Source organism: Nothobranchius furzeri, chromosome 12 (assembly GCF_043380555.1).
Source record: "Nothobranchius furzeri strain GRZ-AD chromosome 12, NfurGRZ-RIMD1, whole genome shotgun sequence".
NCBI classification, from domain to species: domain Eukaryota; kingdom Metazoa; phylum Chordata; class Actinopteri; order Cyprinodontiformes; family Nothobranchiidae; genus Nothobranchius; species Nothobranchius furzeri.
The window spans coordinates 28,630,799-28,657,495 of record NC_091752.1 but is presented as its reverse complement, the minus strand read 5'-3'; the positions used below and the strand labels follow the sequence as shown (position 1 = coordinate 28,657,495).

At 40.3% G+C, this 26,697-nt stretch overlaps 1 protein-coding gene across 4 annotated transcripts; it reads left to right on the top strand.

Moving 5' to 3' along the window:
- On the top strand, positions 1-26,553 carry wipf1b (WAS/WASL interacting protein family, member 1b). 4 transcript variants are annotated; one of them, XM_015944731.3, is made up of 9 exons: positions 1-132; positions 20,359-20,461; positions 20,609-20,738; positions 21,626-21,796; positions 21,891-22,605; positions 22,760-22,860; positions 22,993-23,217; positions 25,407-25,520; positions 25,770-26,553. In XM_015944731.3, the coding sequence occupies exons 2-9, from the start codon at positions 20,402-20,404 to the stop codon at positions 25,820-25,822; spliced, it is 1,569 nt and encodes a 522-aa protein (XP_015800217.3). In that variant the 5' UTR covers positions 1-132; positions 20,359-20,401; the 3' UTR covers positions 25,823-26,553. The 4 variants fall into 4 exon arrangements, with proteins under 4 accessions (XP_015800217.3, XP_015800214.3, XP_015800216.3 ...); XM_015944728.3 differs by having other exon boundaries at positions 22,748-22,860; XM_015944730.3 differs by lacking the exon at positions 1-132 and adding an exon at positions 10,147-10,282 and having other exon boundaries at positions 22,748-22,860.
- The last annotated feature ends 144 nt before the right edge of the window (positions 26,554-26,697 follow it).

Genomic DNA, 26,697 nt, shown 5'->3' with positions numbered 1-26,697 from the left:
GTGAGACCGCCTTCTCTGCTTCTGCTCTGTAGACTTCAGGATTGGCTGCGCAGCTCTTCATCACGAACCGCAGGATATTGACGGTCGATGGGACATCTTTTTGGCTCTTAACTGCATTCCTTACTCTCCGAGGTACGCTAACAAACGTTTCATTTACTTTTGGTCTAGTGTTGGTTTTGTTGTCGGCTGTGGGAAAGTAGTTCCCGTGAAGCGGAAACCATGAGAGTCCTGTTGGGGGTTAAAAAGCTGAAACAAGTTCTTGACAAGTTCTTGAAAGCAGCTGGGAATGATTCCAGCAGTAATGGCTTGTTTATTTCACCGACTTAAGAAGAATTTGGTCGGTTAGACGTTCACCGTGATATGGCAGCGGCTTTGGTAACAGTGGGCCATTTTCTTCCCCATAAAATGTGATTTAAACAAAAGACCATTTCCCCCCTATTTTAACTCGAATCATGTTTAGGAGGATGAGGCTCGTCACGAATGGTCAAGCATGTGTTTTGAGTTGTGAGCTGCAAATGTGACATATTTCAGCTTTACACACGCACGCGCGCGCGCCCCCCTGAAAACAGCTAAAAAATGCACCGGGTACACATGTGTAAAGGACACTTTTTGCTGCGTATGACTCAAGTTTATGCTTTTATTTTGTTGTCTTAAAGAGCTGAATTTAAACGAATCGCATAATAGATGAATGGGAGCTTTTTCTCATTGCCAGAATATCTGCAGAGTATTATTTTAGCAGGTCTGCTTGCTGGTTTGTTTATATTTTAACCCAGTTTGAAGCCTCTGCAGCTGGTATGGCTTGTAAGATCACTTATAATTGGTGGTATCAAACTTCTCCTTTCTGCTGGCGGTGGATGTGAAAGATGCTAATGCATTATAGTTGATTAGAAGTAAACTCTTCATGGGTGATGTGGCATCAAATAGGAAAACAGATGTCCTGCATCCAATGAGATGTTCTCTGCATCACACCACTTTAAATAAAGACAGGTGTGTTATGTCATAAGTGACTTTGTCTTTGTGGTAGAATAAAACCTTACATATTTATAGACAACCTCACCAGAGCAACAATCTATAATGATTACAGAACAATAATAAATAAGGTATAGTTAAAATAAACAAGGCTGATTTGGTGTAGCCTGGCCTGCCAGACTCACCCTCTGCCTATTCTACATGAAGGACGATAAGGAAGCATGGGCATGGCTGGCCAGGCTAGATTTGGTGGGAACCTGACACCTCAACTGGAACGGTTTTATATTTGTGTTTGCTAGATGTTCCTGTAGACTGAAGAAAAGTTGAACAGAGTGAACTGATGTTTTGCAGCCATGAGTTCTGTATTTCTGCTTCCCCTTCTCTTATTTATTTATTTATTTATTTATTTATTCTTTTTTGCCACCTATTGAACATTTAAGCCTCAACTGGACATTAAAAAGTCTTGAGGTTTTGTGTCTAACCACAAAATATTCTCAAGTGACAGTGGTATGCTGATCAGAGGGATTCTAATTGATAATTATAGGAAAATGACAAGTCGAATACCCTTTTCACACACGTATAAAGAGCAGGTTCACTGAGAAACCAGTTTTTACTTATTTTTAAAAATGACCACTCTGAGTGTTTCATACAGGCTGAATGCAAAAATTGTCTTCTACCCCTATTTCCCGCATTAGCTTCCGATAGAAAATAGATGGAAAAACGCTCGGTTCAGAGATGCCTGATAGTGTGACATCACACTGTCACTTAACATTCATGGACTCACTCATGTTGACTCGCGACAGGGAAAGCTGTTGTTAGTTTAGCACCCAGGAAACAGCAGCTGCTATTAGAAGCTAACTGTTAGCATTATCTACTTCACCACACAGCAGAATTCCTCCAGGCGTGTGTTCTTTGTGGAGATAAATCATCAACGTTGGTAAGCAGAGTCAGCGGCATAGTGGTGTTGCTGTTATCAGAAGTGAGATGTCCAAATATCAGAAAATAAGACTTTAAATTCTGCTGTCTAAAGCCACTTTCTCCTCTGGTTAAATCCTCTGTGCACTGGAGCTTTTTCCCCTAGAGTAGGACTTGCATTACATTCATTCCTACTAGAGACCACTGCAAATTTATTATGATTATGAATGAAGGACCTGTCTAAAAAACATTACAGCAGGGACATTGTTAGACTCAGTTGAGTTAAAACTCTTTATAGGACGATACTTTTTTTATTGGATCATTTGAGGATCTTTCAAATATCAGCTATAAATGGTTGCATTAAAAACAAAAAATTAAACTCACTAAATTATATAAAAAATTCAATCCTCTGAGGTATTGATAGGAATTGATTAGTGGAATATCTCTGTCATTCCATTTAGCTGTCTAAATTCCAATTATATGAGTACTGGACACAGATTCCTTTCTTTGGAACGTTACTGATTAACCAAAAGGTTATCGTTGCAACAACGCGATACAATTAATGCATGAACAAAAAGTTAAAGACGTGGATTTTGCTTTCTTTAATTCTCTAAACCTGTGTTGCTACTTTAAAACACACTTGTTATGTTTCATTGTTGGTTGTGCTTTATCAACAACAAAAAGCATCTCATGACTGTGTCTCCAAAAAATCTCAAAACATTCACCAGTGTTCTTCGTTTCCTTGCATTAGTTGCCGGGCTTCACTCTTGAGATTTTGAAAAGAGTCCAGATATTTTAAATTTCCGTGAGACTGAAAGCATAAGGAATGTAAGACAACGATGTGATAGGGTGTCAACCAAGACCCCGTACACACGTAGCTGGGTACGATTTGGTCTGCCATCCTCAAAAAAGTCGAGGTAAATGCTAGCCTGGCCTGCCAGACTCCTCCTCTGTTTAATTCTGCACAGAGAAAGGGTCTGGGAACTCTCCTATTAAAATACCCCACCCTGTGAGAATTCTAACCAAGTTAATTCTAACCAAGCCAATCAGCGCTGAGTAGCGTACATCACACACCATAACACCGAGTTTGTCGAACATGGCGACTGAAGCGAAGTTCGCTGCAGCTCTTTCCTCTGTTCTAAATGACTTGAATGTCTTAAAACCACAACAAGTAGAAGCGCTAAAAGCCTTTCTTCTAAAAAAAAAAAACTAAAAGACGTTTGCGCTGCTGCCAGACACCTTTTTTTTTGACTACAGCTAAAAAACTACAGCATTGCGCGGTACAGTCTGCATTTCCGTCTTTTTTCTGATTGGTTATTTTTGAGCTGGCTAGTCCCGCCCCTCATGTGCTTCTCTGCCTGTGAGTTACCAGACTCCTCTGTGCAGAATTAAACAGAGGATGAGTCTGGCAGGCCAGGCTGGGTAAATGACACCAAAAATGATTTTTTTCAAAAGAATTTACACAAAAGTGAAGATTTGCGAATTCTGGCAGCATTTGCTTGTGGATGTGAATAACCAAGTTTTCGGTTCTGCAACATCAATGTCCTCAGCAAATGTGCTCTGATATCACATTAGCGACTTGTTTACACTCACTTTCATGTTCCACACCTAGAAGACCACAGGCGAAGGATGCCATTAGGGATGGTTATTGCCCGCCCCCTTGTTATTCCACATCCAAGGCAGTTTTTTGGCAAAGATGCTGAAGATTTGGGGAACTACTGCCACCTAGAGGCTTGGCATGCCTATGGATGAACTTCACAATGCACTGAAGTTTTTGATAAAGGAACTTTTGGACTAAGTTGCACCGCATCCCTCATGTGACCTGATCACATCAAAATCTTGACTCTGACTATTTCCTTTTTTTTAAAACATAGATTCACAAAGTCAACTCGGTTAAATGTTTTGTGACACAAATAAACCAAACATGGGCACTGGCTGTTAGGAAACCTATAATCAGAACAGCTGATGGGTTTCCCCTCAGTATTTTGTAGCTACATATTTGACCTGACCACAATGAGCTTTGAGTATTAAGTGAAGCAATAAAGGAAGTATCTGTAAACACGTATTGTGTTTCCAGTTCCTTGGTTGGTTGAAAACCATTGGGAACATTGGGCATGTGTGACGGCATTCCAGTTATTCTTACAGCAATCAGTTTGTGGCAGGGTTTCATCAGCCATGTTTTACTTGTTTCACAACAAAGAGAAGCTTTGTGAATGTGCTCATGTTTCCTCAGATCCATGTGCGTTGTCACAGGGCTAGTTTTAGGTCATTGTAGCTCAAAGTTCTTGGCATTCCTTCAGAGCACAGTCGGACTATCCTGGTTTTATTTTTGGGGGGGGGGGGGGGGGGGTGAAGGTAGAAGCTGGAGATATTTAAGCTGGAGATATTTCTTTCCTATGAAGCTGCTTTTTTATTTGCAAAATCGGATCACAAACAGAACTTGATCAGAGTTGGTTTGCCAGGAAAAAGGCCTGTATTTGCTCAGCTCATGTCAATAATAATAGTGTTACTGTGTTCTTCATTTTTTTTGTGCAAAACATGTGATCGTGGCATCAGTGTCCATCCAAAGCAGGAACTCTTGACCACGTGCCCAGAGTATTTTTAGTGTAACCAGCCCCACATTAATCAATTATTCATGCAATCAGGAAGTGCAGCTTCTGCGATTTTATTAGAACTCATCCTGCAATCCAGCGTTTTCTGTTTGTGTTTGCCCTGATGTCCCACTGTCGGTGCCCTTCGATACACGCTGCAAAGCTTTTAAAATGAAGGATTTGCTTGGAGGAAAGCTGCGCTGATGTCCATGTGACGTATGGCGACTCCTGGAGTCTGAAATTAAAACCAATTCAGAAGCTCTTTAAATGTTCACTGTATGAGTAGAGGTGAATCCTTGTATGTGAAGCTTTCCCCCTTCATGTCAGCTGTAGAGAGGAGTAAACCTGTTTACATTTGTTTAGTTTGGGGTGTCTGGAGAATGTTAGAAATATTAACTCATTCACTGCCATTGATGACTAAAGTCATCATTTAAAATCCAACCGTTCACTGCCAGTGACGACTAAAATCCGTGAGAACAAACATCTCAGCTCTAAAGCCGATCTTCATCCGCATACGTCACGTGATCAGGAAGCAGAAAAAACATGTGTTAGGAGATCGTTTTGGGCCACTGCTGTAAAAAAAGTGAAAAGCTTCTGCCAGTCACAGTTCGACAATGGATTATGAAAGAACGGATAATGCTCGAAACGCGCGGATTCTTCCTGATGTAAGAGGTGAGTCTCTGCTTTGTTTTGGTTGTTTTGGCGTCGACATCATCCTAGCGTGCAACGTTCTGTGACTCTTAAAGAAAACTGAAAAAAACTGTGAGAAACGCTGGCAGCGAAGGCCTTTACTGATCAGGAAATGGCTGGCAGCGACTGAGTTAAGTGCTTTGAACAGCCTCAGTTTGTAGAAACGGACAATATCTAAGACCAGACTGATGAGCTAATGGTTTTTCTGAATTGGTCCAAGATCAAAGTGGTTTGTTGTTATTAAACACCACTAACGTCCAAAATTTCTAACTAATTTACACCAGTTTTCTAAATCCTTCTATATTTTTAAAAGTTAAATTACATCGTTACTCTGGTAGAAGTTCCTGTTGAAAATGCTATCTTAAAAATGACTACTGAATTAAAAGGAAATATGTTTTAATACAGACTTGACAGAGATGTGATGGTTTGAAAAAGCCGCCACAGTCTTTGCTTGTTTCAGTTGGCAGCAACCCAGTTAGGCTTTGACACCATTTTGACTCATCAATCCACTCAGGCTTAAATTACAAATGTGCTTTAACAAAATCAGCCGCTGTTCCGAATCAGTTGATGTTTAGTACGATTGGCTTGAATCTGATTGGTCAGTGAGATCTGTGGGGATTTACAACTGCTTCATTTGCAAACAGCAGCAACAGATAGAACATTTCACCTGGTTTGTGGACACACTAATATCTAGTTTACTGAAGATGGACTTTTAAAATCTATGTAAACACCTTAGTCTGGCAGAGGTCAAACCAAGCTGGACTACTGCTGGCACTCTGATAAAATGGGTAATAAACCAAACTGTTCTGAATGTAAAGGATATCCCAATTTAGCTGAGTTAGGACCGGCTTAGGCACTTCCCATTCTGGAAGTGACGAGACCACAGAAGCGGTCTTCTGATGATATCATCACCACAATGTAGCACCATCAAACAGTAGAGTATTGTAAATGCACTGTGCTGCAGCATTGTGGATGTGTCCACTTCTTCAGCTATTTTCCCATCCTGCTTTTACTCCTTCAGCTTCACTCCTGCTGGTGTTTAACTATTTGGGTGATGCAGTAGGGTGCATCTCGTCACCTACCGTCAGAGCCAAACAAGCTTCATTCAGTAATCCCATTTTCTAATGAACATGCAAATTAGTATTAAGTCTCTCATTGTGGTTTAGGTATTAGCATTAGCTCGATTATTGCCATAGCTCGGTTTTGGTGCCGTTTTAAAATTGCAATTGGCCAGAATCTGTATCGTCTCCATCCTTCCTCAAACTAAGGGTTGGTGCATAAAACACGGGTAACGTCAACTCCTCCAGGCGACGCCTTTTTTCCAGCTATTTTTCTAACAGGATGTCTGGTTGAAATGAGCCTCCAGCCATGGTGTTGCTCCCACTTTAAATTTGACAAAATGTCATTCAAAGAGTAATCTAGAACAGGCAAGTTGTTAATGTTCATAACTTTTCCACACAAGCCCAAAAGATCTGAACCGCCACTTAAAAGTCTAATTAAGACTCGTTTATTTGATGTTGCTGCTCCCTGGTGGACTCTTGCATTGGCTGCTCACCTCAAATCCACCATGTGTGTTTGTTGTTTCTGTACCCTGAGCTGGTTGCAAGGCTGTTGTAGGACACTCATTCCTCAGGTCAGTTAATCCAACGTTTGTGATTGTAGATTGTGGGAGAAAACCAGTGAAAGTCCCTCAGAAATGCGCCATCTGAGATTGCAGATGTTTTTGCTCATAGACTACCTACTAGCTGAGCAACTAATGGATTTAGTAGATAAAATATCATCAGCAATAGACAATAAAAACTATTTCATTAGTGTTTTTATTGACTTGAAGAAGGCATTTGATGTCATTGATCATTCAAGGTTACTTCTTAAATTACATCGATATGGAATAAGAGGTGTGGCTCATCAATGGGTTAATGGTTATTTAGACAGTAGGAAACAGTTTGTTCAAATAAATGATGCCAGATCTGACCTGAAAGATATTCATTGTGGAGTGCCACAAGGGTCGGTCCTCGGACCTAAACTGTTCATATTGTTTATTAATGACCTTTTAAATGTATCTCATCTACATGGTCCAGTTTTATTTGCAGACGACACCACATTGTTTTATTCAGGATTAAATACACATAAAGTAACTCAAGTAATAAACAGTGAACTGATTAAAGTAAAAAAAAATGGTTTGATATAATTAGACTGTCATTGAACCTGAACAAAACAAACTTTATACTCTTTAACAACAAAAGAAGCTGTGATGTATCTTTAACGATAGAGGGAATGGAAATTCAAAGAGTAAAAGAAACCACATTTCCTGGAGTCATGTTTGATGAGAGTCTCACTTGGAAATCACATATAAGTTATATAAAGGGGGAAGTTGCCAAAGCCAGAGCAGTATTATATAGAGTCAAGTTTCTACTAAACTGGTCTCGGTTAGTAACGTTGTATTACTCACTGATTGAACCATATTTAATTTATTGTTTAGAAATTTGGGGAGCCACATGCAAAACGTTTACACAACCATTGTTCATTTTACAAAAAAGAGCATTGAGGATCATTAATAACAGTAACTATAGAGATCACACTAATCAATTATTCATTAGATATAAAATACTGAAATTTCCTGACTTGGTAGAGTGGAAAATTTTGCAAATAATGTACAGAGCGAATACGAGTAATTTACCAACTAAAATCCAGAAAATAATTCATAAGAGAGTATAAGTGGGTACGTGTTAAAAGGGTCTGATGTCTTTAAAAAACCTAAATTCAGAACCAAAATCAAGGAATGTCATATTTCTGTAAATGGTGTAAGATTGTGGAATGCCCTTAACAGAGAAATTATAGAATCAAACTCACTTACTATATTTAAAAAATGTATAAAATCAAATGTATTAAGTAATTATGAAAAGGTAAATTAAAATGTCAATGACTATATATAAAAATTAGAAAGGGAATGAGATTATATTGTGTATGTTTTACACATAATTTTCTTTGTAAAAAGAGGCAGAAATTATAAGATTTTTCTTCTGTCTGCTCCTTTTCATTCAAATGTTTTTTTTCAATGTGTTTTTGCATTGTATTTGCTTGTGTTTATTTCATAAAATTTGAATGAATTAAAAAAGAAGAAAAAACCAGTGAAAGTCACTCAGAAATGCGCCATCTGAGATTGCAGATGTTTTTGCTCGTAGACTACCAACTAGCTGAGACCATGCTGGTGCCAACAATAAAGGAGTGTAGCTGAGATGTGGTCAATAAGACTAATACTAAATGTTTTACTTGTGGATTTAGCTGATAATTGGTTTTCTGGTGCTTTTGGTTGGAGAGTAGGAGCTAACTTTACACCCGATACGAGGCTGTTGGTATGAATCTGGTCTCTCACGCTTCTGCAGCTTCTCAGCTCCGGGTAAAAAAAAAAAAAAAAACTCGAATCAAAATAAACTGGTGAAGTCTCGGTGACTTTGTTCATCTCTAATATTGAATTTATGCAGAAAACCAAATCTGAGAATAATTGAGATCAATGTTCTTCTTAAACTCTACCAGGAATAAAGTTTACATTGTGCTTTTGGTCTGCAGAAACAACATACTATAATATTCTCTTAGGAGCTGTACACTAAATAAGGTTTAGTCTTTTTATTAGCATTTGATGTTGTTGCATCCTGAATTGCTGATGCTGCACAATATTGCAGCCTGATTTTGTATAAAAACAACTCTTAACTGATTCTGGGTCTGTTGCAGAAAAAGAAAGGAGAACTGCAGGTCAGCAAAAAATAAAAATAAAAAATACGTTCTAAGAAAATTTTGTAGATACGTTTTATTCCCACAGTTACTATCAGTTCTAGGGACACGTTTATTTCTTGTTTGAAGGTGTTGATTTTCCTCTTTCTCACATAATTTTTTGATGCATTAGCCAGATGCAACACAGGACATGCTGGACCTTTTATATGCAGGACTCAAAAATCAGCTCAGGATGTTTTTATTGTTTCCCCCTAACTGGAGATCTGATTGTGTTTGAGACAAAACAACTGGAGTGTCAGAATGAAAGTCAAGGTATCCATTTAAAGAGCTGCTCTGCTGCTGAAGCGGGCGGTTACACGGGCAATGGAGACTTGGCAGAAGGCCTCTGACTGTTGCGAAGCAGGAAGTGTGACACTGAGAGCACAGGAAGTGACTGATGTAGAGCTGTGCTATACCCTTTTTTTCCAGCAGCATTTTCAGCTGGTATCTGTATACTTTCAGCTAAATAGAATCTCTGTTTTCTCTGATAAACCAAAGAATGATCAATGGTCTGCATTCAGGCGGATTCTGTCCAACTTGGCATGCAGCAGCTACAGAAGCTGCTGTGTGCAGCTAAAGTGTGAAGTGTGACTGATTTGTGGAGAAATGTCAGGTTGTAGTAACAAATATGCTGCTGTGACAACAGTTTGGTTAAATAAGCTTAACAGTGTCAGAAATACATAATTGCTGTCAAATTTAGGCTTAAAAAAGAATAAATTGTGATATAATATAGATTTGTGGTTGATTCGAGTTATTTTCTATTTTAAACAGAAATTTGTCGGTTTGCGATTATTGAGAGCCTTTTTTGATGGTATTTGTCACTAATTTACAAACCCATGTTTTAATAGTAATTTAAGAGAAAAAAAACTACATGCAGATGCATTTTTGTTGCTGTTGGATGCAAAAATCGGTTATGCTCCATTTAATTCATTTAAAGGATAGAAACTCATCTTAGTGGCCAGTGGGCCAACGCATCAGACACACCGCTTTTGAATAATTTCCTGCATAAAGGAATTGCAGCGTATCAAATATATGGTGGTTTTGTTTCCAACCTTCCTGTTGGCTTCAGTTGAGACTTCACTACCCTCCCCCCTCCAGCAGGTGGGGAACTGAAAAGGAGGAAGTGGTGTGTGCCGTATATAAATGATGTGTGATGAGAAAGAGGAATCAAGCACTTATGTCCATAAGTGATGTTTTCAGAGACATTTAGATGCTGCTAATTTGGTGCTTTTGTTGGTTGTCAGCTGTATGTGGCTGCTCAGGTTTTGCCGTTTTATGAGGAATGACTTTAGGTGCTTCTTCTACTGTCTTCTGAACCTGCTGCTAATTCTTCTATGGACACAGATTGAGTAAGTAGGCTCACATTTCCCACCTCATTGTTTCTGCGTGCAATAAGACGGGTTTGTTGAGATGTTATTTTTTCCTTTTTACATTGCAATAGATTGGGGATGTTTTCAGGTCTTTAGATATATGCAGTAATTAATCTTCACACAGGAAAGACACTACAAAAGAAGGTGGTGTCAGGATGGACTCAACAGCTAATTTAGCTCGGACCGGTTTTGATGCACTTGCTCTAACTTGGAGCGTTTAAGCTTACATAAGCCAGCCTTGCATTGGATAAACAGTTAAACGTAATTTGCTCTGCAGCCGCTGCGCTTTAGTCATTGAATGGATATTACATTTACGTGCCAAGTTTCTGAGCTGTATGAGAGACGCAGACACCAGGGTCCAAATCTGCAAAAGCAATAGAACTTATGAAGTGGAAATTCAAATTTAGGACTGTGTTTGGAAAGTCTTCCCTGGTAATTCTTTTTCTAGTTCAGGTTTTATTCCCTGACTTTGTTGGTCATGGAATCTTTTATGTCAATAAAGACTCCTTTTTGTCTTCAAGGCTTTTTGGCAGCATTGGACGTGTGTTTAGGATTGTACTCCTGCAGAACAATGAGATGTTATGAGTCCACAAATGTCTGCTGTTGTTCTTGAACTCATCCAGTTGCTTCAGTGAGTTGAATCTGGATCACATCCTGGTCTCTGGTTTCCTAAGAAGCTTTCAAACTGAGACCAGATCCCATTGGATGCCTCCCAGCTTTCCTATTTTTAAACCAGTTGCAGGATTTAAAAATGTTGTGAAGCACTGTGAGCTTTTCATGATGGGACCACTTTGTGACGTGGCTGTAGTCTGATTGGTCCACATGATGCAAATGTTCACTGATTGGTTAAATGTAAGAAGCAAAGAACCAGGAATAGAGAAACTATGTATTTGACCTATTTAACATTGTTGGTTGGTTATAAATGCACCTAATTCTCATCATGGTTATAGAAAACCCTTAAAATGGTTTTGTCTTTCAAGCCTTTTAAGCTCAAGTCAGACACAATCCCTGTTATGATTCATGATAATCTGCTGGAAATTTGTTTTCTTTATTTTTTTTTCATCAGTTCATTTCTGTATTTTACAGGACTTCTAGTGTGGTTCCTAAGTTCAAACTCAGAGTTCTGCCTTGTTGTTTATTTATTTTTGTATTCCACATCCAAATGGATTTTTGCTTTCACTTTGATCATATCATTTTTTTCCTCAGACGGGAAAAATTCTCAGTCTGACTGAGTTTTACAAAAACAATAATTTGCAGCATTAGGAAAAGAAAAAGTCACTGGTTAAAACAGCAAGCCAGAAATAGGAATAGCTTGCATTGCAAATTTCTGTTTGCTTAAACTGTCATCTGACTTTCACAACCAGATAAATTCACACTGACAACGTTGGAAGTTAAAATTCTTTTCCCAAAGCAATGTCTGAGTACACTGCTTTTGAACCACATCTGTTTCTACTGAGGTGTGTGTGTGTGTGTGTGTGTGTGTGTGTGTGTGTGTGTGTGTGTGTGTGTGTGTGTGTGTGTGTGTGTGTGTGTGTGTGTGTGTGTGTGTGTGTGTGTGTGGTTGTGTGTGTGTGTGTGTGTGTGAACAAGTTCACAAGTACACACCACAGGATGTTAGCTTAGCCACTCAGCACTGTTTCTGCACCACTCGTGATACATTTATTACTGCACTGGACTGCAGTCGGTGTCTAAATGTACTTTTTCTTAGAATTCATAAACATTTCTCACAGAATTTCAGCTCTTTGTCTCAGGTGAAGACAGGCTTGTGTGTGTTGTTAGAGTGTAGAGTTTGATAAGGTGTGTTGAGGTTGCTTATCGTTTGTTTACACAAGTGTTTTCCCCCGAGTCTTCTAAAAGCTTCTGTGGATTTTTGTGCAGATTATTTTAAAGTTTTTCTAAATAATTTTATAAATGAATGGCAAAAACTGTTCTGTTTTTGCAGTTTGACAGTTTTCCTCCCTCTGGTTTTCTCACTGTAGAAAAATAAGAGTCCAACATGTTTTGCCTTGTTGATGATTTTTTTAGTGAGGCTGTACTTGGTAATGCTTTTCCAACTTTAAGTCAATACACCCCAAAAGTAGCTATTGCTTTTTTTATTTTTCGGGGGCTCATACAGTTCTTGATTGATATATTAGAATCACTTTTAATTAAAAAAAAACACATCTGAAGAATCATGGAAAATACAAAGGCATTTGCTGAAAATGACAAGTTGTTAATGTAGCGATCGACCATTATTTCAGATGTCAGTTTTGGTCCACGCACGCGTCAGTTTTCTACGGGGTTGGTTTTGGGATTCTGGGCCGCACAGCAGAGAGGAATGGTTAAGAGTTAATCAGTTGTATTACTAACTTGTTTCTTCTGTCTGTTAACGTGTGACCCTACTTCACACTTCGGAGCGGAATGGTTTACTTGCGGTTTTCACTGCATGCCAGTACACACCGGGAGAATCTCAGCCATGCTCCTCGCTGGACTCACAAGATCGCAAAGTCCCTCAAGACTAATGCCACCCTTCTCGCTCAACTCATGAGATCCCAAAATCACTCGAGATACCATCCGCTGTTTATCCAAAAACAAGGAAATTCCGTTTGATATCACTGATGCCGTATGTGATGTTGTTCCTCTCCACTGCAGGATTAAAGCTATGAAAAACACACTGCTGCACTTCTGGAATGATGCTGGAAATAAATAAGCCATCAGTCACTTGTATTGCCAATGTAATCTACATAGATATGAAATCACATCGCTGCAGTAGTCTTTTATGTAGAAAATCACTGCGGGTTTTACACTGAAACTGTGTGTGATTTCCTGTCTAGCTCTACGTTTGCAGAAATTGTCGTGTCCCAGAAGCGGCCCACGACTAAAATAGAACCTGATCCTGTCTTTAACAGTGTGGGAAGACGCTTCTGGGACGCGTTGCGGCTGGTTTTAATCCCCCCATAGACTATATGAAGCAGTGACGTTCCGCTGCTGTGCAGTGCCGCTGATGCTTCCAGTGTGAAGTAGGGGTAACTCCTGATTGTCCTAAAATGTGACTCTATGTAGAGTTTTCATCAGCGTGGTGTACTCAAGCTGTTATTCACATTTAAATGAAGCTTTTACTTCTTCAGAAGGGTGTAGCTCTCAGTTCATAGAGAACAGGAGGCTTTGGCAGAGTTAAGAAGCCTTTTTACTGCGTTTATAAATGGAAACACATGTGGCCCATAACGAGTGTGTCTCTTCAACGGACGCACAGCCTTTAATCTGCTCATATTTCCTCCTCTGCCTCTCTTCTCTTTTTGTCAGAGGAGCCATTGTAAATGTTTTACTAATATTAGTGAGATGTAGAGAGAAGTTGTTTATTTCCTGTTGAATTTCAACATGCCAACTTCTTTTTTCAAAGCAGAAGATTTTGCATTCGCTTTAGGATCATTTGCAAGTCAACATGAAGCTTACACACTGAGGTAATACATGTTGATGACCAACTGTAACCTGTATTAAAGCATCGAGGGGGTTTCCACCACCAGTCCTTTTGGCACACACACACACACACACACACACACACACACACACACACACACACACACACACACACACACACACACACACACACACACACACACACACACACACACACACACACACACACACTTGTTCCCAAACTGCCGGTCTTTCATGTGCTGTCAGTGTCGCTTCTTGGCTGTTACAGGAAATGAGTCGAGGTGTTACCCTCAGCATCTTGAGCAAAGCTGTGAATGCCACTGAGTCATATTAAAATTAATATCAACCACACATTTGAGTTAACTTTAACAGCCTTTATTCTTCCTCTAATGGCCTGCCGTCTTCTTCAAGTTTAGCACGAGTTTCCAACAAGGTTGTAAATTTTTTCTTCTCAGTTTTGTTCAAAAATAAAACCTCATCAAGGACTGGGACACAAATGTACATGTTATTTCAGCAGTTATGTACACAGGCCCATTTAGCTTTTCATGTTCTGCAGCAAAATGAAGATCTGTCCTGCTAAAATTTGGCTTTTTACATTTTTGGGGTTTGTTGTTTTGAAAAAGTGTGATTTTTAAAGTGTGCAGGGTGATTTCTGCAGCAAGATCCAAATCATGCAGATGGCTATCTGGTTCTTATTTACACTGGCTGGGATTAACATTAACTTGTGACGTTATCTTAGTTGCAGTGGGTTCCGGAAACTTTTATTATAAAGTGAAAAGTTACCTAAAGCACATTTTTTTTTTCCTATGTCAATTTGAAATTCCCAAGCTCCTTATCCAAAATGTTGTTTAACAGTTGAGTAGAAAAACCACACCGACAGGAAGAGGAAACAACCTCCAAAGGCCTGAGTTGATATGTAATCCAGTAAATACATTTTACCAACACTCAGCCCTCATTTTAAACTGATACAAATGTTAATAGTTAATATCCAAAATAATCAAAAAGTTAGCTGATTTTGTAAATCTGTGCAATAATGTTAGTTACTAATGCTGCATTCATTTTACTACAATGAACATTTTAAAAGTGACAATGTGTATTTTTACCTTTTAATCTATGGAAATATCCATCGAAATGTTGCTGAAAGTCAATTAAATTATGTCCGGTCGTTGAAAAATATTGGCAGCTTTGTAACATATAACCATAAAAACTGGGTCTAGAATACAAAGAGTGCGGGATTACAGTCTTTGGGGGATGCCACATTAGACACCGTGTTTCCTTATGGCCAATTCGGGGTCCTGCGCCTGTCGATGATGTCACACTAGATGACTTACGGAAGTTATGTTACCACATTCAAAAACATTTAGGCCGTAAGAAACATGAATTTAATAACAAAATTGCTAAATCCTTTCCAAAACATATGTGAAAGAACAGAATCGAAAAAGACGCAGGACCCTGAGCAGATCCAGAAAGTACAGCAGCAGAAAACTACAACCTGCATTGTATTCTCTTGATGTTATTAACTTAAGGACCATCAAAGTCTGAGTAGTCATGGTGAGGTCACATGTTTTCTGCTCCACAGGTAACATTTACCATAATGTTTTTTAAACTAGTGACAGTCACAGCGATATGGTGCAAAGCTACCCTGAAATGTATGTATGTACTGTCCCCTAGTGGCAGGACACACTGCCACTTTAATACAATGAAAAATGCTTTTACATTTCAAGTTCATTCACATTCTGCATGTAAATATTATATTTGCCTATTTTGATGGATGCCCTTGATGTTCACACCTGCTGTAGAAGATTCAGGCTACTAGATGAGTCAGGAAAAAGTACGGTTGATGATTTTGACACTATGTTCAGCAATGCCATTGCAATCAGAAGCTGCATGGTGGGGCACTTAGTAGCATAGTTTTCTTTAAGCAGCAAGGTTGCAAGTTCATCCAGCTGTGTTGGTTCTGTGTGGTGTTGGCTTGCACTCCCAGTCCATGTGTGGGATTACTCCGGGCAACCCCATTTCCTTCTGCAGACCAACACCATACATGTTAGGTTGATTGGTCGATAAAAAGGTAGCAAGTGTAAGTGTGTGCAAGTAGTTTGTCTCTAGGTGACCCTGGATGGAGTGGAAATCTCTCCAGGTTACGTTTGAACTTAATTTTTGGAATTAGGAATGTATTATTATTTTTTTCAGGGATTATGTGTAAAAAGGTCCTTCCCTGTAGCTGACAAAAACATGTTGAACAAAAGCAAGAACTAATACTTAGATTTCTTATAAGTTTAGGGCTTCTTTTGTGCATTATGTGGGTTGAGTAGAAGAAGTTGATCTTAATTGTGTTTTAAGGAAGTTGGTAAAGATGACAAACTGTGCAGCAAGGATGACTTTAGATTTTCAAGAAATGTTTTAAAAAAGACAGAAGATTAGAAAACAGTTTTGAAATGTCATCATTTTGTCTAACGAGGAAGAGAGAAAGGTGGTAAACAAGCCAAAACAGCAGGGGTTACGCAGAGCGAGAAAGCCCATGAGTGCATGTTTATTGATGCATAGCTGCAATGTAGCCATCATCATCATTCTGGCAACCGGATGGCTGCGGTGCTGGAGCTGCGTGGTGACTTCCTGTTTGTCGCAGCATAAAGGAAGTAAAAGGCCCCTCGAGGATGAACTGAAGAGTGAGGCAGATTTGTGTGAGTATTTGCGTGAGGTACACCAGAGCGTCTTTGGTGTCAGCATGTGTTAGTCAGAGTCAAAAATGTACTGTTATATAATTCTTTATGTTATTAATAGCAGGTTAAATAATGCACGGGGCAGATTTCACTGGTTTATATTTTTAGACTACCCAGTGTTTCATCACAAGTGATGAGGCGATGAGTTAGAGCAGAAATGTTTATTGTTGCATTGTTCTCATTAATGTTTTCACAATGCTGGTTCTGTGCAAGACCACAAAGAGTCGAGTGTTTTCAAAAAGTATTAATCCTTAGGATAACTTCATAGGGCTGCTGAGTGTTATTGAAGTTTAAAAAGGGAATTAATAGGTAATAATACTGGTGACCCAGGACACCCACTAGTGTGTCCTGGGTCTTCTTTAGGTCTCTCTGTTGGACGTGCCTGGAAAACCTCACCAGCGGGGCATCCAGGAGGCATCCTAACTAGATGCTCGAGCCACCTCAACTGGCTCCTCTCGACGTGGAGGAGCAGTGGATCTACTCGAATCCCCTTCTGGATGACCAAGCTTCTCACCCTATCTCAAAGGGAGAGCCCAGCCACACTGCAGATAAAAATCATTCCGACCGCTTGTATCCACGATCTTGTTCTTTCGGTCACTACCCAAAGCTCATGACCATAGGTGAGGGTTGGAACGTAGATCGACCGATGAATCAAGAGATTTGTCTTCCAGCTCAGCTCTTCACCACAACAGATCGGTACAACACCTGCATCACTGCAGACGCAGCTCCAATCCTCCTGTTGATCTCATGCTCCATCTTTCCCTCACTTGTGAACAAGACCCTGAGATACTGAACTCCTCCACTTGGGGCAGGACCTGACCCGTAGAAAGCGTTCTACTCTTTTTCAATTCAAGACCATGGTCTCGGATTTAGAGGAGATGATTCTCATCCTAGCTGTTTCGCACTCTGCTGCAAGTTATTTCCTGATAATTGGATATCTCCCCTCTGATTGGCTAACAGCAGTGTGACTACCACTCGCTGATAGCTTTGTAACATTGTTTTATCTCTACAATAACACAACCTGAAGAGGTTCTGCTGTGTGGTGGAGTTTCTAATGCTAATGGTTAGCTTCTACTAGTTGAGATGTTCTCTGCTGTTTCCTGGATGCTAAACCAACAACGGTCTTCCCCGTTGCGAGTCAAGATGGGTGAGTCCATGAATGTTAAAGGTGAAGCAGAGAATCTTTTTCTTCCAGGTGGATCATCTGAACCATTGGTCTGCATAACTGTGAATCATTCACACAAGGCCGTTGTCGTACGTCCTCATTGCTGGGTACTTTTCGCTTCTTGTGCAAGCGCAACGCAAAGGTTGGGCTCTTCAAAGATGCCTCTGTCGCCGTTTTACTACTCGACAAGTAAGCAAAATTTCGGCGTGCTATTTGGAGAAATTCATTTCAGATACTGCTAGAGAAGATTTGCTGCAAGGCCGGCAGCTAATTGTAAACAGAGCAGGCATGAGGATAACTGGGCATTCTTTCTCATGCAAATTTTGTCCGAAACGTGGAGAGGGCTATTCTTTCTTGAAACGTCCTCTGCCATACCTTTAAGTAACAGTGTGACGTAGATCTGCCAAACTTTTCAGATCCTAGAGTTTCACCATCTATTTTCTTTCAGAAGCTAATGCAGGAGATGAACGTAATCATGTTCAGACTGCACGAAAAACGCAGTGATTGTAATCAGAAATAATTATTAAAAATGTTTTTTCAGTGAAGTTTACAGTTAAGGCTGTACACAATATCATAAATATTAGAGAAGCTCTGATCCGATAATGGGATCATAAATCGATCATGTGATTTTAAAGTGATCAGAAAAAGGGGTGGGTTAATTGCAACATAAACTGTCATTGAAATAGCCAAAAATAAATATTGCAACATGATGATTTGCTTGAATCTTGCAGCATTAGCAGCAACCCACTTTGGTCCTAGCTGCACTTGGATTAGCCATGAATTAATTAATGGATGTAAACTGTTTCGCTAAACAAAGTCCATTCTGGAAGCTATCCACAATCTATATGATGGTAAATATTTATGACTTTTTCTCAGGAACATACTTTCTACTGGCAGAAAAACCTCTTTAAAGAAAAAGACAGTTTGTCTTAAATTTCTTAGCATTCCATATTTAGCTTTTTTTAATATTGGTTTCCTAACAAGAACAGATCTATTCTGTTAGTTTAGGGTTTTAGGAATAGGGAGTTATCGCTCAAGTGTGACCTTAATGTGAACTACTTTGAACTAATTACCAGAAAATTATCCCACCATATTCAGTGTCTTCATTATTATTTGGATTTTTGCATTTAAATGAAAAGCCGACATATGAGCTGTGGTTTGTGCCAGTCTCACCTCATCTCAACACCTTCCTAAATGTGGCATCCAAACATATTTAAGGGAAGGAAATTAACTTGTGACCGAAAGCTATTTTTACTTATGAAAACTGAAGCGGTTCAGGCAAATGAATGCAGCAGTTTGACTCAGACTTTATCAGGTCTTGTTCTTCATAAATTCAGCCAAAGTTGACCTTTATTTATATACCACCCTTCACAGAAAATAAATTTACAGATCGCTTCACATAAGGGTACCGTACCAACAATAGAAGACCAGAGGTAAAACAACATATGGTGGAGCCATTTCCTATAGAGGGAGCTCAGAGTAGCTCTAGGGAGAGAAAAAAGGTTAAAAGGTGAACAATCAGTGTGCAGGTGTGGTGCACAGGCACACGTTTTTTTTTTTCCTGTTTGTATCAATAATCTACTGTTTTATCCGTATGTCAATAATCTACTGTTTTATCAGTATTTCAAGTGTCTGTGGCAATAAATGGATTGGCATATCCCACTGGAACTTTCAGCTACCAAGTTTGGATTAATCTTTGTTTATTTTTGGACTTTATTATGGCACCATCGTCTTGCACCACGCATACACATTCATCTAACTACTATACCACAACAGCATATAATCAATAAAAACACAATAAATCCTCAAAGTTGAAAAGTCGTTAAAACAGCTGAAACAGTAAAAACGGAAACGAGAGGCTAACCAAAACCCTATAAAAACAAGTTTTCAGTCCTTTCATGAAATCCTTCACCAAGGAAGTGCGTTTGAAAGCAGGATTGACGACCTGGGAAGCGTGGTCCCCTCTCTTAAATTAAGAACAAGGGATAACCAGAAGGTGGAAGGTTTGTAGAGCTCAGGAGACAAGAGGGTTAATACCAAATGAGAAGGTCTTCAACATACTCTGGTTCTAGTCCATGCAAGGCCTTAAATGCAAGGACAAGGATCATAAAGTTTACCCTGAACCTAAAGTACCGGCGTGATGTGGGATCTTCTACTGGTCTGAGGAATGAGCTGGGCAGCAGCTTTGCATCATCTGTAGGCGTACCATGTCTTTACGGACTTACACACGTAAAAAGACTACCGCAGTTGTCCAAACATAAAGCAATAAACTCATGGATCATCATTTCAAAGTCAGATCCGGAGAACAAAGAGTGCAACATGGCAATGTTTTTAAGCTGTAAGATGTTATTGTGAATTGGATGTACTTAATAACAGGTACAGATAGAAAGGTGCTTTTATAGCACAAAGTACCAAGACGTGTCAGTAAAGGGCACCCTGGGAATCGCAGAGTTGTTTTATAAAATCTTGTTGCGGTGGATGGAAAACAAATACTAAATACTTAGGATATTTACTTGCTACATTCACAAATTGTGTCACTCTGGTTTTTGGGGGGATTTTGTACCAGAGAGCTCCAAAGTAAGATGCCTATAACTGAGTCCTCCTATACCAACCGTCTGGAATGGCCCAGTCCCTCCAGCACACTGAATTAGTTTTTGTTGCCCAGCAGCACTGTGGAACCCTAACCTCCAGTTTGGGGAGAATCTAAAACCCCACTTTTATTTAGTACAATATGTGTGTGGTTTTTCCTTCAGGGTACGTCAGCCAGTGACGATAGAGTGAAACGAAGAGCGGAAGATGCCAGCCCCGCCTCCCCCACCACCCCCAGGGCCTCCCCCTCCTCCCACCTTCTCTCAAGTAAGTCATTCTGTCCGTCTACATCCAGTCTTTCTCCAAAGTCAGACGGCCTGAAACTAAATCCCAGTCTGGCTTTAACTTTGCAAACTATAGTAATGAAGCATCTGCCAAAGTTGTATTTTTCTTGTTTGTCTTGTCATCTTTCAGGCAAACACGGAGAAACCAACACTCAATCGTAACGAGCAGCAGGGAAGGAATGCTCTTTTGTCTGATATTTGTAAAGGCTCTAGACTAAAGAAAACCGTTACAAATGACCGCAGTGGGCCCTCTTTGGAAAGTAAGTCGGGATTTGTTCAACTTGTGTCCAGTTGTTGAGTAGACCAAAGAATGTTATTGGTCCAGGCCTTAATGTGGATGAAATGTGGTATAGCTGTGCATTGATAGTTCAGAGAATGGCCGTTTCTCAATATGCATACTCTTCAGAACTTGTGTACATGCGTCCTGGGTAAACGTCATCAACGATGGCCCAAGTACTGTTCCAATCCTAAGTATGCATCATGGCAAGTTCACTCAAAGTTACCGGATTTGTTCTTGCTACACCAGTTGTATCAAGGATGCATCCTTCAGCTGACTTGGGACAGGAAAGTATCCCATGATGCATTGCGTCACAAACTGTTATACTCCAAATATCAGAGGAGAAATCTAAGAACTAGTGTTTTATATCAGAAATACTAATAAAGAAATGTTACGCTGTTTGTTATTGTAAATAATTGCGTGTAACCTGTAAAATTTGCTGTTTGCATTTGGGTTTTGCTTGTCATGATCCCTCAAAATGCTAATTAGCTAAGCCACTATCAAAATAAAAGCAGCGTAGCTCCGTTTTGATGAAAATGAAATTTTTTTATTCATTTAACAGTGGAAGATACTGGTATTTTATCAGTTTTGATCAAAGTGGACCTAATATAATACAAATATTATGTTTTCATTGTTATTTAATAAAATAACTAGATATTTTATTTTTATGTCCGGTTGTTTTAACTGTAGCTAGAAAAAAGCAGCGCTTGTTGCAAATGCTGTCCTCGTTCTTCCGTACTCGGTAGATTGTACTTTCCGGTGCCCTTGCTGAGAGCGTACTTGTCTAGTACACAAGAATGTACTAGTGTCCTCGAGTATTGAGAAACGGCCAATGTCCAGATTATTATTTTTAATTTAGTTTTCTTTCAGAGCCAAAAGGAGGTGGTGGAGGAGGAGGAGGTGGAGGAGGAGGAGGTGGAGGAGGAGGAGGTGGTGGTGGTGGAGGAGGAGGTGGTTTTGGTGGTGGGTCTCCTGCTGGTTTAGGAGGCCTGTTTGCTGGAGGGATGCCAAAGTTGAGGTCGGCAGCAAGCAGAGACGGTGGTAAAATAAAATTAATGATACAAATTAAGTTTTTCAAAAATTTTATCTGAAAAATTCCCCTAAAATTTTTTATTACATTTTATTTTTTTCCCAGACTCTGCTCCCAGTCGAGGACCTGTTCTCCCACCAGGAGCCCGTTCTGGTGGGTCCAGCTCTTTTGGAGGAGGCAGTCCCACTGGACCACCTAAACTCCCAGGTGGCCCTGCTGCTCCTCGGGGTGGCGCCCCCGAACTTCCTAAGGGTCGTGCTAATTTCCCAACCAGACAAGACACAACCGGAGGACTCCCTCCTCCTGTACCCAACACACCAAGACCTCCCCAGAACTTCCAGTCTCGAGCAGGCCCGCCTCCACCGTCACTCCCCTCAGGACCCAGACCAAGCCCTGCCTGTGCACCTCCACCACCCAATGTTCCCCCAGGGAGACACGGTGCTCTCCCTCCCCCACCAGTTGGCTGTTCTGCTGGGTCCCGGTCAAGCTTCTCTGCTCCCCCTCCTCCACCTCCAAACAACAGCAGACCCCCTTTACCTCCTGCTCCAGGAGGGAGGCCTCCACTTCCCGACGACCGACCGCCTCCACCCCCAGCTCCATCGGGGGGTCATCGACCATCGATGCCCCGTGACATGCCCCCTCCACCCCCGTCTTTCAACTCGAAACCTTCACCCTCCTCATCCAGTCGCTCCTCAGCAGGTGGGGGCGTGCCTCCTCTCCCACCTGGACGACCAGGCCCTCCTCCTATCCCACCCAGCCCAGGTGGAGGGGAGGATCCGAACACTCCCCGTCTACCACAAAGAAACAGCTCGCTCAATAGGTACTGGTAAACACGTCATGCATGTCATCTATGCTCTGTAAATTAAATCGTCGCTTTCTTGATTATGTTATAAATATAAAACACTGTCAGTTTTTCTTTCTATGATTTCTTTATTATTAACTAAAGTTCCATAAATATACAGTATCTCCCCCAGCCATGCTCCAGCACCTCCGCCTGGTCGGTCTGGACCTCTCCCTCCACCACCAAATGAGAGACCACCAGCTTTTGGGAGAAGCCAGTCATCTCAGCGCACAGGTAACTGGTCCTGACTGATTCTATCGATGATGGATTCATTTAGTATATAAGCAGTAAAACATATACAGGAAGCTATTTTAACTATGTTCAGTACCATAAAAACACTAATAAATATCTCTCCCTCCCCCAAAGGCCCTCTTCCTCCTCCACCCCCGTCAGGCCGTAATATGGGCGGCGGCAGCATCAGGTCATCAACAGCACCTTCTCCTGTTGGTCGACCAGGCCCAGAGCCTTCTCGTGGTGGGCCTGGTGGTAGACCTCCCCTGCCTCCAGACAGGCCAGGGACGGGAGGTCCTCCACCTCCTTCAGCACCCATGGGGAACGGTTTCCAAAACTCTCACCACAACCAAACACAAGGTACCAGAGGAATTTAGCAAACTGTTTCTTTAAGCTCAGGTTACTTGTGCTTGTTTCAGCCATCCTAGACAAATCTCTTGTGAACAGAGTCATGATAAAAAATGGTGAACATGAGGTGATTTGCAGCTCTGTGGCCAGCCCAGCGATCAAATTCAGCCTCCATTGGTCTTTAAGCAGGGTCAGAAACCCCATGACTCTGGTCTGCCGTCGACCGACGAAAAAACTTCCAAAGAGTGACTCAAAAATCGAGCGCCAAAGCAATGCAAGAGTAGCATTAGCAACAGTAGAGGCTACAAGCAAGAACATGTGGCCCACTCCTCTCTTGGGTTCGGTTCAGAGTCTAATAATAGAAGTGTTAATGGTGGCACTGTTTTCTTGTACGCGTTTGGTCAAGTGCACTCATGACGTTAGCTTGTCCTGCTAGAGCAAGACTTCGTGAAGTTTAGCTCACTGAAATCTTGAGCTGTACAGTGTGCCACCTCTCTAGAGTCCTCACAGTGGCATGGAATGCCCTTTCTCTTAAGTGTTGGTGCTGCTGTAACAATTGGATTTCCCCACTGTGGGATCAATAAAGTCTATTCTAGTCTATTTGCAACAGGTGAAAAATGCTCAGTGTGAACCGGGTTTTAGTCAGGAGCAGTGTTGAGAACGTAACTTCAGAAAAGTCATTGGTTATAGTTACTGATTATTTTGTCAAAAAAGTAACTCCGTTACTTACCGAGTTACAAGATTATAAAAGTAACTAATTACCAAGAAAAATAACTATTTTGTAACTTTTTTCCATTTAAGAATGCAAGAAAAATGGGTTCCCCTCTTAAACTTACCTAATGTACAATAAATTACTACAATACTGAAATATAAACGACTAATGACTGGAACGTAATAAAATGTTTGTCCAAATGTTTTTTCTATAAAACTGAATAATTGAAATAAATGGGCACTTAACATGAGTAACTACAAACAGGAACATTACACAAATCTAGACTATTTAAATGTCACTGTGTGATATTTAACAATACACTAATCAGCTAAAATTTATAATTTCAAATAGAAACACCTGTAAAGGTTCCTGAGCCTTTAAATGGTCTCTCGGTCTAGTTAAATTACTGAAATAAATGTAATTTTGCACAGTATTCAAATTTTTCCAGCTTTACATAATTGTGTGTTTTAGTAGCATTTCTGTTGCTGGTAATCTAGTAACGGTTAAATAAACAAATAAAATCCTTTAAAATGACATTAAAAGAGGCACAAATCTGATGGAGGACTTAAATTTACTAACTTGGGTCAGACCCAAACACAGAAGAGCTGAAGCTGGCTGGTAAAAACACACGAGTAGTTCTAATAACACCTGAGCTCCATGACGTCTGAGACTGATGCATCAGTGTTACAGCGGGACTAAAGAACTGATCAGAAACAGGTCACAGCTGGATGATCTAGGAAGGTAGTAGATCGTGATGTCTGAGCAGCGAACGTGTGAGCGGACCTTCAGGACATCCTGCTGTCACGCCAAGAAGGGCACAGCTGCAGACTCACGCCTGCAGCAGCGAATCTGCGGGTCTGCAGCTGTAGACTTCATCACGTCTTCCTCGTTCTTCACGGGCCGTGATGCTCTTGGACAAAAACATCCATCTCTTTAGTCCCATATCAGCTGATGACCGCTTCAACACTCCACGCTGCTGAATTAGCAATGCACACATTTTCTTATCAGTAACGGAAACCGCATTATGATTAAAGAAGACATAATTAGATTACTCATTACTGAAAAAAACATTTTTTTAGTAACGCCGTTCATCCTCATCACTGGTCAGGACTGAAAGGTTAAAAAAAGATATGCTACTAATGACTATTAGCTGATTGTTTATCCATGCGTGGGAGGCTAGCTCAGTGCCTTTTTCAGACTGTACTCTGATTGTCTGCTGAAGATACCTCGGTGTTGTTTTTACCACATGGCTCAGCTAAGTCAGAAAAACCCACCGACCTCCATTCCTGTTGTTTTGTCCTCTCAAGCAAGGATGTAAGTTTAGTTTGGAAGAAAGCAAGGACAGGAAGTGACAGGAAAAACAGACCATTTTTGATCTAACTTCCTGTACTTCTGCATGTACCTTCATTTATATTCTGTCACATCCTGTGAGATTAGTCAGTCCGATGGTGACAAAACCACTTTAACCGTGGTGTCTTTCCTCGGATAGATGAGTGGGAGTATCGGTTCATTTTTCACCCGGTGTCGGACCTTCCTCCTCCTGAGCCATACACGCCCTTCCAGAAGACTTACCCCAGCAAGATGGCCAAGACAGACAGCAAAGGTGAGTCATGCACAAATATATATTATCTCACTCTAAAATAGGAACTAACAATACAGCAGTTTTCAGTTCTCATCCAAACTTTCCTGCTCATTGATATGAAAAAGTGTCTGCAATTCATGCACATCTAAAAAAAAAAAAAAAAAAAAAAAAAAAAAACTGAGGCAATTATTCTGTTTTACCACAGTGCCACCTAGTGGATGAAAATATATCCCATCTGAATGACTCATTTGGCTTGTTTTTCTTTTTCAGGTCCTGGTAAAAAGGAGAGAGGCGCCCCTCCTCTTCCTCCTATACCCAGGTGAAGAAGTCATCACAACCTATGGACCCACCACGTTTCCTCTCATGCTTCCATTTTGTTTTTATTCTGTTACGCCCATCGTCCTTCACGTTCAGCGTCGATGATGCCGAGACTGCAACGTTGACAATGGAACTGAGTGCAGTCATCTAAATAAAAGCACAGATTCACAAATTTGGCTTTATATCATGATGCAGCGACAGATTGTTCCTTTTTTAATGTGCTCTGGAATATAATACATTTCTATTTCTATTTACAACCATTCTCCTCCAGGAGAATTCATGTGGGTGTCCTAGATCTTTCATCAGGAGGTTTTATGATGCACATTCAGTTGTTTGCCACTTTTTTTTTTATTCATTGCTAAACTGAGTAAACGGTTATAAAATTTTTCTAAATATCACATCACTTACAGCTGTGACGAATATTCACAGAGAACATTTAAAATTAATCTGTCATTTATTAAAACTTTAATCATCTTCCTGTTTGGCTCACTCAAAAGACGGTGATGCATAAATTAATAAAGCAACAAAGTGCCTTAAGTACAGCTACAGAACAAAGACTTTGAACCAAACTATTGGCTGATTCTCAGCTGCTTGAAACATCAGGGAAATGTTGGTGTTTACTTAGCTGAAGCCACATGTGCCTCTGCAGCGTGAATGTAGACTTTCAATAGTTTCTGTGGAATCACTGAATGGTACGTTTTTTACTTTTTTGTGGGGAAGCATGTAAATGATCATGGTTTAAGATCTCTTAAAGGAGATGTTTGAGGAATATTGCTGCATGAGTGTGCAACTGAGCTGTATTTTTTTGTTTTTGTTCTTAAGCTCTCGATTTAGAATAAAGGGCCTGTGTAAGTATCTGTATGATTTAATCAAGTGATAC